This window comes from Ascaphus truei, chromosome 10 (genome assembly GCF_040206685.1).
Source record: "Ascaphus truei isolate aAscTru1 chromosome 10, aAscTru1.hap1, whole genome shotgun sequence".
In the NCBI taxonomy this organism is placed as follows: Eukaryota; Metazoa; Chordata; class Amphibia; order Anura; family Ascaphidae; genus Ascaphus; species Ascaphus truei.
The window spans coordinates 34,561,996-34,576,870 of record NC_134492.1 but is presented as its reverse complement, the minus strand read 5'-3'; the positions used below and the strand labels follow the sequence as shown (position 1 = coordinate 34,576,870).

Genomic DNA, 14,875 nt, shown 5'->3' with positions numbered 1-14,875 from the left:
TTAAAGAGTGATCACTCATTAGACAAAACTAGAATTCATACAGAAACATATTCACCAGAGAGAGAGCTTAAAATTATGGGGCAGAGACCAACCAGTCAATCTGAGGAAGAGAAACAATCCAAGGAGACAGAAGGAAGATTGGTAGAAGACATTTGTCACACAGGAGCAGACGAGCAAACTATGGCAGAGATACCAACCAGTCAACCTAAGGAAGAAAAACCATCCATAAAGACACAAGTAAGATCTGAGGAAGAGAAACCATCCATAGAGACGCAAGTAAGATCTGAGGAAGAGAAACCATCCATAGAGACGCAAGTAAGATCTGAGGAAGAGAAACCATCCATAGAGACGCAAGTAAGATCTGAGGAAGAGAAACCTTCCATAGAGACACAAGTAAGATCTGAGGAAGAGAAACCATCCATAGAGACGCAAGTAAGATCTGAGGAAGAGAAACCATCCATAGAGACGCAAGTAAGATCTGAGGAAGAGAAACCTTCCATAGAGACACAAGTAAGATCTGAGGAAGAGAAACCATCCATAGAGACGCAAGTAAGATCTGAGGAAGAGAAACCATCCATAGAGACGCAAGTAAGATCTGAGGAAGAGAAACCATCCATAGAGACGCAAGTAAGATCTGAGGAAGAGAAACCATCCATAGAGACGCAAGTAAGATCTGAGGAAGAGAAACCATCCATAGAGACGCAAGTAAGATCTGAGGAAGAGAAACCTTCCATAGAGACACAAGTAAGATCTGAGGAAGAGAAACCTTCCATAGAGACACAAGTAAGATCTGAGGAAGAGAAACCATCCATAGAGACACAAGTAAGATCTGAGGAAGAGAAACCATCCGTAGAGACGCAAGTAAGATCTGAGGAAGAGAAACCTTCCATAGAGACACAAGTAAGATCTGAGGAAGAGAAACCTTCCATAGAGACACAAGTAAGATCTGAGGAAGAGAAACCATCCATAGAGACACAAGTAAGATCTGAGGAAGAGAAACCATCCGTAGAGACGCAAGTAAGATCTGAGGAAGAGAAACCATCCGTAGAGACGCAAGTAAGATCTGAGGAAGAGAAACCATCCATAGAGACAGAAGGAAGATTGGTAGAAGACAATTGTCACACAGGAGCAGACAAGCAAACTATGGCAGAGATACCAACCAGACAACCTACTCAAGAAAAACCACCCATAGAGACACAAGTAAGATCTGAGGAAGAGAAACCATCCATAAATACAGAAGACAATGCTGATAAAAAGAGATTCTCCATACATTTAGACAAACAATTTGTGACAGAGGTGCTGACCAATGTGACATCAAAGGCAGATAAGCAGTGTGCAAAATGGAGACAACAAGCAGAGACATGTGAACACACAGAGACAGATGGCTACATTGTGAGAGAGACACAGGACAATGAGATAGATCTGAGAGACAAATCAAAGCCACATGGAGGGTGGCACTTTATAAGAGACAATTGGGTGTATGTGACAGGTAAGCAGCAATTCGTTACATACTCGTTACTATTATAATACATAGCTGTGGGTTGCTGCTTGAAGATCTACAATCAGTCCAAGTTATGAAATTGGGGTGGTCCTTTTTAACCCTTCTGCATTGCAAAGCAATGTGTTGCAAGTCCATCTGGAAACAAATGGACTAATATTCTAGTTCCATGAACACTTCAGACTTTTACATCAATCTTAATGATGATCAGGTCTTAAAGTTATGATGAGCCATGACCTGGAGAAAACATGTAGCTATGATAAGAATCCAGAATCATACCCTAAGGGTGACCAACTCCAGTCCTCAAGGGACACCAACAGGTCAGGTATTAGCGACAGCCTTAAAACCTGGCCAGTTGGTGTCACTTGAGGACTGGAGTTGGCCACCATGCCCTATAGTATCTAGTAATATCAAACCATGTAAAAGTAATAACAAATATTCAAGTGAAGGAAAATTTGGGAAACTGATCAAAACAGGGTTTCATTTGAAATAATTGATCAAAAAACAGTATTATACTGTACGCGACCAACAAAAGATTCTTAATTTTAGAAAAGCAGATTTTAGTCAACTAAGGAAGAATCTATGAGGCATAAATTGTGAGGAAGTTTTTACAAGACAAAATACAGACGATAAATGGGCAATCTTTAAAACACTGTTAGATGAGTAGACTTATCAGTGTATGCCCTTGGGTAATACATGTTAAAAAAAAAACTCATGTGGCTAAGTAGCGCCAGCTTGATGGAGGTGCAGTCGGTGCCACTGCACCGAGCCCTGCGGGTACAGAGACCAAAGACCCCGAGCTCTTTCCCACAACAATTAAACTTTTTGCCAGGAGAGAGCACGGGGCCTCTGTAACTTACCTTCGTCTTGGCGATGTCTTTTTGCAGTTTCCCTCATTATGGCAAACAACGTCAAATAGCGTCGCGTTGCCATGACCATGGGGGCGTAATGTGACAGCATGAAGCATCACGTTGTTATGCCAACGGGACGTTCTGTGTCCAAGCGCTGCCTTTTTACGTCGCGGCGCTATGATGAGGGACACTGCAGGAAGAAATCGTCAGGGAGAAGGTAAGAGGCCCTGCACCAGTTCCCTGCACCGAGCCCCACAATATTATCAGCCTGCCCTCCTGAGTAGATAGAGGAAGAAATGGGAAGGAAGAGGCAGCCATTACGATGGTGAAAGCCACAAGGAATAGAGGCATAATAAGAATGATACGGAATGTAACAAAAGTTGCAAAAAGGGCAATCAGATTAGCAACAATTGAAAATGAAAAAGTATTGCAATGGAAAGTAAGATTAATCCTTAAAAGTTCTTCAAGTTGATTAATAACAAACAGATTAGAAAAGAGAATATAGGAACCTTTCAGTGTGAGATGGGCAGGCAGTTGTTTTGTGAGAAGGAGAAGGCAGATGAATGAAATACTTTGCCTCTGTATATTCCAAGGTCACGGCCTTAACTTGAACTAATATTTGATTAACACAGAAATAAGTGTGGTGTAATATAATGGAGGTAAATGAAGCACCTGGTCCTGATGGTATGCACCCAGTCATAGCCAGACTGTGATATTTAAGTACCAGAAGATTGGTGTAAAGCAGACGTGGTGCCTACTGTATATTTAAAAAGGAAGCTAGATCACAACCAAGGAATTACAGACCTGTAAGCCTGACATCAATAGTGGGGAAACTATCTGAAGTTTATTAACTTTTACAATGCTCTTATGACGTACCTGATATCATGGGAACTTGCTGGCTTTTTAGAGGCAGATCGAGCTGACCAATACAGCACTACACCACCTCTACAGCACTACATCACCACTACAGCACTACATCACCACTACAGCACTACATCACCACTACAGCACTACAACAATACAGCGCTACATCATCTCTACAGCACTGCAGCAATACAGCCCTACATCACCTCTACAGCACTGCAGCAATACAGCGCTACATCATCTCTACAGCACTGCAGCAATACAGCGCTACATCACCTCTACAGCACTGCAGCAATACAGCGCTACATCATCTCTACAGCACTGCAGCAATACAGCGCTACATCATCTCTACAGCACTGCACCAATACAGCGCTACATCACCTCTACAGCACTGCAGCAATACAGCGCTACATCACCTCTACAGCACTGCAGCAATACAGCATTACATGAGTTCTACAGCACTTCACCAATACAGCACTCCATTATCTCTACAGCACTCAGACACTAAAACACTATGTTACTATAGCACTGCAGCACTACATCAAACTCTACAGCATTATATCAACACTACATCACTCAAATACTACATCTCAACAGCACCCAGACACTAAAGCACTAAATCAATACAGCGCTGAAACATTACAGCACTAAATCAAGCACTACCGCACTACATGACTACAGCACTATATCACTACTGCACTACAGCATCACAGCAATGCCTCACTATAAAACAAAACTTAAAGGAGTACATCCGGAGCTATTTATTTATAAAATGTTTTACCAGGAAGTAATACATTGAAAGTTACCTCTCGTTTTCAAGTATGTCCTGGGCGCAGAGTTATAACAATACATGGTTACATTAAATGAACCATGTTATACAGACATTTCATGGACAGATAGAGTTGGAAAATTGCATGCAATGGGTGAAAGGGGTGCAGAGTTTGAAATACAGCAATTGTAACACCAACAAACATCAATGAACGGCAGCAAACAGCTCACATCCTTTGGCTGCACTACGGCTGGTGCAAAAATAAAGCATAAAATAATCAGGGGTACTAACAGATGTACTCCAGAACACACCCTACGCGTTTCGTCCTTAAGACTTTGTCAGGGGCCGCGTAGGGTGTGTTCTGGAGTACATGTGTTAGTACCCCTGATTATTTTATGCTTTATTTTTGCACCATTCACACACAGTTTATAGCATTAGCATTGTCTATTGATTATTGCCAACCATTTATTGAATCACCACTGGGTGGAGTGACGGTCCATTCAGGAACCTCCCAGGGACACTTCATTTCTCGCGATAGTCTGGAGATCAGAGACACGTGAGCAGGGAAGTACACGGAGCACTCGGTACACGGAGCGTACCTACTCAGGTTTAGCTCGTGTCGTGCGCGGTGGAGCCTCCGTTCCTGCACGTACTATACTGCTGGGACTCCTTTGAAGGCGGGGGAAATACGCAGAGCACCCGATATATGGTAACCATCTACACAGGCACCGATCCCCACTTCATATGGGGAAGCCCCCGGAAGATCATCTCGTACACTGCTTGGACCCTACAGTCTTCCTGGTTGGCGATTGAGCATAGTCTCATACATGTTTATATTTCTGTGATGTTTTGTGAGTACGCAATTTATACTTTTACCAGTCCATAAATATTCTTGATACTTACTACACTATGAGTGCGCCTGTTTTTTTTATTTTATATATATATTTTTATATATATATATATATATATATATATATATATATATATATATATATAATAAATACATTTCTCAATGGTCAGAAGGCTCCGATTCCATGCATCAAATGTGTGAGCCAGTTGCAGAGGAAGAACATGTTTTATCATCTAGACTTGGTTTTGTTGCATGCGATTTCCCCCTGAACTGATGAGTGTCTGACTGTTTCCCTTGTCTTTCAGTTGGTCTGCTGGTGGCCGTTGTCTCATACCTGTATGTTTTGCTCGGGGCCACTACATCCTCTGACTTCTCCAATAGCTCAGTGCTGCAGATTTTTCAGCATGAGTTTGAAAATCTCAGAACTGATTTTCCTGGGCAAAATGAAGTGCTGTGGATAAGAAGTCAGAAAATGCTGCAGAAACACCTTAACAACTCCCATCCAAATGAGCCCATCACCCTCATCCTTACCGCAGCCCGCGATGGAGAGCTCACCCTGCGCTGCTTAAGTAACCGTCTTGCTAGGGCTTATTCCTCTTCCCTGAATGCCACTTGGTTGTTGATTGATGGGCTTAGTAAAGCTACTCAAGACAGTAATATAGTTAAGCTGCAGATAGATGAGACTCTGAGCTCGGGCTTCCAGTCCACATCCCGGGCAGCAGTGCTGCATCGACTGGAAGAGCTGCCAGCCGGCTCACTGCTCATCCTCTACAAATACTGCGATCATGAGAACGCCGCCTTCAAGAATGTGGCGCTGGTGCTCACAGTGCTGCTGGAAGAGCCAACGCTGGAGCCGGGGCTGCCACTCAGAGAACTAGAAGAGAAAGTCAGAGACTTCTTCTGGGAAAAGTTTGCTAGGCCAAGCAGCCTCAGCTCCCACAGTGAGATGAACGCAGACAAGCTGAGCGGGGTGTGGAGTCGTATCTCCCACTTGGTGCTCCCCGTGCTACCTATACAAACCATAGAGGCCAGCAGCTGTCCCTGACCAGACGCAACAAGACAGAGCCAACAGGATAGAAAATAATCGGTAATATTGCACTAACCAATATTGTACCCAGGCATCCTCTTCCTATGATGCTGGCCCCTCGTGGTGCCAATTCCAGTTTTCACTTCCCATGATCTTTTATATGGAACTGATTTATACATAGTTCTGCCTCAAACTTTCTGTGTCCCTTTATATTTCCGTGCCTTACGTCTCACTGATCTTTGCTGAAGATACTCTGGAAACCATCTTTAAATGTCTGTCCTTCTACAGCGATGACATACAGAATGGGGATCCAAGTGCCAAGCAACTCACTTGCAAAATGGAACTGAGAATGCACTGCCCATGCGCTTTACTTTCTGGGAGTCACTGAGCAATGGATGTCCATTTGCACCACACAGTTCTCAGGTTCACAATTATCCCCATTTTCCAACCAAACATAACTTACAGCTATAGTTGAGGACTGGAGTTAGGACGATTTCGAGTGTGAGAAATAAAGATGCAATATTGTCTATACAGTATACACATTCAGCATGTAACTATGGAATCTAGTATTAAGTTAGAAATTATATTGGGTTTGTTAGAAATAGTTACTTAGTAAAACAATACAATAGAGATTGGTTTTAAATTAGGAACACGGTTAATCCTATAGTTACTTAGTGACAGAACAATGGAGTTCTTAATTCAGAGCAAAGAGTTAAGGATGTGAAGTTAGATTGGTTTAAACATTGATGGTTGACTAAGAACATTGGGCTGACAGTGAGAAAAACAGGTGATTGCTGGGTTAAGGAAAATGTATAAAAGATTATATTTGGATGTATAGAATTGTGAATAATGTATCACCAAGCTGCAGCAGAATCACTTAACATCAGCTGAGCTGAAGATTCTCCCCTCTATAACCAAATTCTATATGCCTGAAGACCTGATGTAACTGAATGAAATAATGCTGCAAATAGGTTTTCTATGGTCTCTGAATAAATTAAGAAAAGAACCGGACCGTGGACTGTTTTAGATATCACTGAGAGCTGGGACATTTATTTGCACCCATCTAATGAAGCAAATCTTCACTGATCTAGAGAATAATTGATAATCATGCATTTAAATGGCAGAATAGACCGGTTTGCAGACCTTACGTGTAATATTATGATTTCTGCAGGGCTCACATCTTGCCCTGCATTACATTGCAATACATTTACTAAATAAAAATGTCATTTAGGAAAAACATTTACTTGCATGACTGTGCCTTACAATAAAACTGAACTTGTTCTTTTATTAAATATTTTGTTTGAAGGTCTGAAATAAATGAGCATTGGCTGTCATAATGAGGAGTTAGATTAAAAGCATGATTCTATTTCTTTATTTTCTGTAAAAGTGAAAGATGAGACTATTAAAACAGCCAGATCAGAGTTACAAGCTGCAGCAAAGCCCAGATTTACTCAATGGTGCTAATGGACTAAGGTTTTAATGCTCTTTACCATTTATAGCTGATGCTCATTTATTTATAAAATGTTTTACCAGGAAGTTATGAGAGGGGAAAGAATGTTAAAAAGGTTGGAGGAGATTTTAAACTAGGATGGAGGGGGGAGGAGAATGAAACAAATAACTAACTAAATAGAATAGATGAGGAAATAACAAGGGGTTATGGGGGTAGAATGGGGCAAGTGAGAGTTTGAGAAGAAGTGAGACACTCATGGTAAATACAGATAATGCTTCAAAACTTCTAAAGACTAAACCAAGTGGGCGCAGAAAGGAAGGAGCAGATAAGATAATAGTACAGGCTGAAAAAAACTTCAATGCATGCTTGCTAATGCAAGAAGCTTGATAGATAAAATGGGGGAGCTTGAATTAATAGCTGGAAGGGAGCAGTATGATATCATAGGCATTACTGAAACATGGTGGGATGAAACTCATGACTGGGCAGTTAATTTAGAGGGTTATTCCCTTTTTCAGAAGGATCGAGCAAATGGAAGAGGAGGTGGAGTATGCTTTTATGTTATACCGGATCTAAAACCTATTATAAGGGATGATGTTTATGAAGGGTATGATGAAAATATAGAGACCTTGTGGATAGAAATTAGCAGTGGAGGTAAAAGTATAAAGAAAATGTTTGTGGGAATATGCTATAAAGCACCAAATATCTGTGAGATTGAGGAAGCTAAAATACTTTTGCAAATGGAGAAGGCATCAAAACTGGGTCATGTTTGCATAATGGGGGATTTTACTTATCCAGACATAGACTGGGGCAATGAGATTAGCGTTACAACAAAAGGAAACCGTTTTTTGGGGGTGCTTAAAGACAATGATATGACCCAAATTATTGAGGAACAAACCAGGAGAGGGGCAGTACTGGATGGTAATATGAAACAATGTACAAGTGATAGCAAATATTCAAGTCCTGGAACATTTGGGTAACAATGATCATAACATGGTATGCTTTGAAATAAATGATCAAAAAACAGATTACTTGGGTTCAACAAAGACCTTAAACTTTAGAAAGGCAGATTTTAATAAACTGGGGAGCAATCTACAAGGAATAAATTGGAATTATGTTTTTGCAGGGAAAAATGTAGAAGATAAACGGGCAGTCTTTAAAACATTGTTAGAAAAGCACACTTATCAGTGTATACCCTTTGGTAATAAGTATAAAAGAAATAAGTCAAAACCAGTGTGGTTAAATAATCAGGTATGGGAGGAAATGGAAAAGAAGAGGCAGGCGTTTAGATTCTTGAAGTCAGAAGGGACGGAGGCATTGTATCAGAATTATAAGGAATGTAACAAAAATTGCAAAAGAGCAATTAAATTAGCAAAAATGGAGAATGAAAAAAGGATTGTAGTAGAAAGTAAGATCAAGCCTAAAAAGTTCTTTAAGTACCTTAATAACAAAAAAATAAGAAAAGAAAATATAGGACCCTTTCAGTGTGAGATGGGCAGGCAGATTATTGGAGATGAGGAAAAAGCAGAGGTATTAAACAAATTCTTTGCCTCTGTGTTTACCAGGGAAGAATCAATTTCAATTGTAGTGCTGCAGGAGGAAGCCACAACCTCTATATTAATAACTGAGGAAGAAGTTCATAGGCGGCTTGATAAAATGAAAGTAAATAAGGCACCAGGCCCCGATGGCATACATCCAAGAGTTCTCAAGGAGTTAAGTTCAGTAATAGCCAAACCATTACATTTAATATTCAAGGACTCCATTTCCACAGGCTCAGTACCACAAGATTGGCGTAAAGCAGACGTAGTGCCTACATTTAAAAAGGGAGCTAGATCACAACGGGGAATTACAGACCTGCAAGCCTGACTTCAATAGTGGAGAAACTACTTGAAGGTTTAATACGGGATAATATTCAGGAATACCTAATGGAAAACAACATTATTAGTAATAGTCAGCATGGATTCATGAAGGATAGATTATGCCAAACTAACCTTATTTGTTTCTTTGAGGAGAAAAGTAGGAAATTAGACGAGGGTAATGCAGTTGGTCTACTTAGATTTTGCAAATGCTTTTGATACGGTTTCACACGAGGTTGGTGTACAAAATAAAGCAAATTGGACTCAGTAAAAATATATGCACCTGGATTGAAAACTGGTTGAAGGATAAACAACAGAGGGTTGTCATAAATGGAACTTTTTCAGGTTGGGCTAAAGTTGTGAGTGGAGTACCTGAGGGATCGGTACTGGGACCCCTGCTTTTTAACTTGTTTATTAATCACCTTGAGGTTGGGATTGAGAGCAAAGTCTCCATCTTTGCTGATGACACTAAATTGTGTAAGGTAGTGAAATCAGAGCAAGATGTAATTTCTCTCCAAAGGACTTGGAGAGACTGGAAACTTGGGAAGGTAAATGGCAGATGAGGTTTAATACAGATAAATGTAAGGTTATGCATTTGGGAAGCAAGAATAAACAAGCGACATACAAATTAAATGGGGATAAATTAGGGGAATCCTTGATGGAGAAGAATTTAGGAGTGCTGGTAAACAGCAGGCTTAGCAATAGTGCCCAAAATCATGCAGTAGCTGCAAAGGCAAACAAGATCTTATCTTGCATTAAACGGGCAATGGATGGAAGGGAAGTAAACATAATTATGCCCCATTACAAAGCATTAGTAAGACCACACCTTGAATATGGAGTAAAATGTTGGGCACCGCTCCTTAGAAAATACATTATGGAACTAGAGAGAGTGCAGAGAAGAGCTACCAAATTAATAAAGGGGATGGACAATCTAACTTATGAGGAGAGGCTAGCTAAATTAGATTTATTTACATTAGAAAAGAGACGTCTAAGAGGGCATATGATAACGATAAACAAATATATTCGGGTACAGTACAAGGAGCTTTCAAAAGAACTATTCATCCGAAGGGCAGTACAAAGGACACAGGGTTCATCCCTTAAGGTTGGAGGAAATGAGATTTCACCAGCAACAAAGGAAAGGGTTCTTTACAGTAAGGGCAGTTAAAATGTGGAATTCCTTACCCATGGAGACTGTGATGGCAGATACAATAGATTTGTTCAAAAAAAGGTTGGACATCTTTTTAGAAAAGAAAGGTATACAGGATATACCAAATACGTATACATGGGAAGGATGTTGATCCAGGGAGTAATCTGATTGCCAATTCTTGGAGTCGGGAAGGAATTTCTTTTTCCCCTTATGAGATATCAATGGATGATATGTCACTGGGGTTTATTTTGTTTGCTTTCCTCTGGATCAATATACTGTACGTATAGATATAGGAAAAAGTGTCTGTTGTCTAAATTTAGCATAGGTTGAACTTGATGGATGCATGTCTTGTTTCAACCTCATCTACTATGTTACATAGAGAGTTACCTCTCATTTTCAAGTATGTCTTGGGCACAGTTATGACAAATACATCGTTACATATTATGTTTACAGACAGGGCTGTAGCCTGGGCAAAGCCTGGGGTCCCGCTCTCTATGGTGACCAATCCAGATTTGTCCCGGCACTCGCCAACTGCGCATGAGCGAAGATCGCTTGTCGGTTGCTCTTGCTCATGCACAATCGGCACTTGCCAACTGCGCATGCACGATCGACATTTGCCGGTCGTTAATGCGCATGTCCCATCGGAGCTTGCCAGTCGCGCATGCGCATGAGCAGCCGGCAAGTGCCGATCGCACATGCAAGGCCAAAGTAATAGAAAAAATTTGCCCGGAGGCCCGCGCATGGTTAGCTGCGCCACTGTTTATAGACATTTCATGGACAGTTGAGGACAATATATGTTATGGGCAGATTTAACAGACAATTAATAGTTACCCAAGATTAAAATGTGAGACAGCTGACATTTTTTTTCATCCCACATCACAAACTGATATATACAGACACATAGATGAACACTCATTAACACACTAAAACACAATATGGTGTGAAGGAGCTGAAATCTTCCCGAGCATGGGGAAGATGGCTTCACGGCATATTGAATAGAGGCCATAGTCTAAATACAGATATATACACAGACCCCCCCGTCCCCCCATGCATGCATACGTATTGTAATATAGTACGGAAAGTGTAAGCTTGTGCTATTTTGCTTAACGGGGTGGAATGCCCTTGTAAGGTTAACATGCCATTAGCACCATTTAGCAATCTGAATCCAGAACACACTCATCTCCACTAGAGGGCGATACACAACCAGTAGATGCAAGGCCTTAGTAAGGCCCTGCTGGCAGTCAGTGTAATTACTATGGTACGACCAACCAGGATAATGCTATAAACACGGAACCCTTTAACACAGCGTATCACAATGATTCAGTATTCATCTATCCATGGTTCATAAGGGACTTTTACCTATCTTGATTTTTTTAAACATGCATACTGTATTCTTTTTCAATATCGTTACCCTGAGAACCCGATGTATAATAACCGAATAGAATTAAAGGCACTATTGTTTGCAACCTTCTAATGAACTGCAAATTCCTTTAAAAATGTATTGTGACTTTATAACACCAGCTCATCCATCCTATATATCTTAAAGGACTATTGCTGTAGTAGGGCATATTTGAATGTGAGTAAATTAGCATCTTTGAATAGCATCTACCATTAATTATATATATATATATATATATATATATATATATATATATATATATATATATATATATATATATATATATATATATGTAGAGGTATCAGTACCGTGTTAGCCGAGCTTCAATAATCAAAATAATAAAAAAATAAATAGATGATACCGTTCTGTGGCTAACGAAAGCCACCAGAATACCAAGAAGTGATCTCCTTGAATACAAACAGAAGGAGACAAGCGACAGGGTACCTTTGATGGTCACATATAACCCACACCTAGGAGCCCTACGCAAGATCGCCAGGAAACTACAACCCATCCTCCAGGAAGATACAAGACTGGAACAGGTCTTCCCTGAAGCACCCTTATTATCATACAGACAACCCCATAATCTCAAGAATATTATGGTGAGGAGTAAAGTATTCAGCAGTACAACTGAATGCGGGACAAAACTATGCCAGGACCCAAGATGCAAAACCTGCGCAATGCTCTACATAGCGGACACAATACAAATACCACACAGGAATCGGGAATACAAAATCAGAGGAAGGTTCACCTGTTCCTCCAGCAATGTCGTGTACCTCATCATGTGCATGTGCATACTACATAGGTGAGACAGGGCAGGGGCTAAACAAGAGAATGAACCTGCATCGCCACAGCATCACACGCAGTACAAGAGACAGTCCTGTTGGCGAACATTTCTCTGACTCTGGCCATAAGATGAACGATCTGAGGGTTGCCATACTCAAAGGTAATCTTAAAACCCCGAAAGAGAGACGGTTGCATGAATACAAATTTATGCAACTGTTCGGGACACTAGCAGTGGCCTAAACAGAGATCGTAATTTTATGAGTCATTACTGACAGTAGTGAACTCTCGTCCCATAAGCGCTAAAGGCCTTGTCTGTACATACTGTGCTAAATGTATGCACACACAGCTGTCTCTCACACATACTAATACTCCTTGTTTTTCCATCCCTATACACCAATAGGGACCACTAAGTATCCACACACACTTTTAGTTGTGCTACTAACTCTCACATTTCCACACCCACCCACACCATTTATATCCAGTCCCACTCCACACACACCTTGTGTAAAGCACTGTATATACTGTGGGCTCTCCATTCATTTTTATTCACACTGATACACATACACACTCTTTCTTCACTTGCTTTCAGTAACCATTTAACACCTCTAGCCATAAAACACATCCACACCAGGGGAAGGAACAGCACAGATAACATTCCAAGAGACACTGTTTTTAAGTTTACCTTTTGCTTCATTCATTGTAACACCGCCGGAAGAAGAGATCAGTGTATCTCGAAAGCTCGCACAAATAAAAGCATTTCGATAGCCACAGAACGGTATCATCTATTTATTTTTTTATTATTTTGATTTTATATATATATATATATATATACTGTATATATATATATATATATATATATATATATATATATACCACAAGAATGACATAGGCGCAATGAAAGAAAAGAGAAGAAAACATAGGGTAGTATGTAATGACAATTAACACCTTTAAATGGTAAGACTGAGTCCATGGTGACTCCAGCCGTGCAGAGGCGCGCTGAGGCTGAGGGATAGCGAGTGCTTTCCCTGGCCTTAGTTCGCACGCCGTCCGGGGGCGTGTCGGGGGGGGGGGGCGGGCCAGTGACGCCCTCATTGGGCGAACCGCTCACGTGACCGGCCCTGCACTCCCGTGAGCGCTCAAACTAGAAATTTGGTAAGACCTGCGGCCGCGTGCGCAAGCCCCTGCTAAAGCCGCTCTCATTGCGGCTGCAGGGGCTCACTGACAAGCGCCAGCGCGCCCCAGCACGGGTCAGCGCCTAAGCTCTGATCCTGGACTCAGCCTAAGATATGCACTCACAGAATAATAATATTAAAGAGCCTTTTATCCACCCTGGGATCTGCAACGGATAACGATCTCCCGCTCCTCACCAGACTTCTTGGATTGTTACAATCAACTTAGCATGTAGCTGCTACAAGGTTCCAAATGCCTGTCCTCCGTCTCACAGGTAAACCATGTATATATAGGGAAGGTAAGAGACACAAATATAGTGTAACTCTATGTTATTTAAAAAAAACATTAGTATATCATGATAGGTAAAAAAACTCACATTGTATGAGCCCTTTTAAAGCAGTTGAGAATGTTAGGAGTATCTCACACTCGTCCTATGAACCGGATTACACCTGAAGTCACAGTGTCCTGCAGTCCTGCAGTTGGTATCTCAATATACCTCACGCGTTCTGCGGAATCGCTGTGGCTGCAGCTGATGTTTGTACTCCTTTTGGTGTTTGCTACCCTGCACCCGACTGACCGCACTACTCAAAATGTTGTGAATACGTTAGCACAGAGTACCAACTTTTATTCAAATGGCTGGAAGTCAATGCGTCCCTACTGAGGCATTAACAGATCTGTCCCACATTTAGGTGTCAGCGAGAGAGGAATCTGCTACAGTGATGTGTGTGAAGCTTTCAAACAAAAAATATAAGCAAACATGTAGCCCACAAAAGAGGAATCACTCAGCCAAGCACACAAGCAGCCGCCAAATTGTATTGTATGTCTTTATTTATATAGCGCCAAAAGTGTACTCAGCGCGTCACAAAGAATACAGTACAGGGAATTATAATAATACAAGAAGTGCAGCAAAAATCAGACAATGGGTAAGGAAATCCCTGCCCCGAAGAGCTATACAATCTAAGAATTGTCACTTTATTCACAAAAAATACCCTTACTTTCACTTCCGCGTCTCGCAGCTGCGAGACTTGCGTCTGGGCATCGCGAGACTTGCGCGCTCCTCCTCCGTTGACGTCACGTATGCCGGTTACAGGCACAGAGTGTATAAATGGCCTTACACGTCCTCTCCGATCTGCAAACACTGATAGAAAGAACCAGTACGCCCGACGCGTTTCTCCGTTTAGGCTTCGTTGGTTCTCTATGTGCTGATGTGTTTT

The 14,875-nt window shown here is 41.2% G+C and overlaps 1 protein-coding gene across 5 annotated transcripts in view; it reads left to right on the top strand.

The window, feature by feature from the left end:
- LOC142503799 (uncharacterized) overlaps nt 1–7,153 on the top strand; it is a 15,520-nt gene extending 8,367 nt beyond the window's left edge. For all 5 annotated transcript variants that reach the window (XM_075616518.1, XM_075616514.1, XM_075616515.1 and 2 more), the window contains 2 exons: nt 1–1,489; nt 5,138–7,153. The exon at nt 1–1,489 is cut by the window's left edge and continues 413 nt beyond it. In XM_075616518.1, the coding sequence (XP_075472633.1) occupies nt 1–1,489; nt 5,138–5,877 (2,229 nt within the window). In that variant the 3' untranslated portion in view covers nt 5,878–7,153. The remainder of the gene's footprint in view (nt 1,490–5,137) is intronic.
- The last annotated feature ends 7,722 nt before the right edge of the window (nt 7,154–14,875 follow it).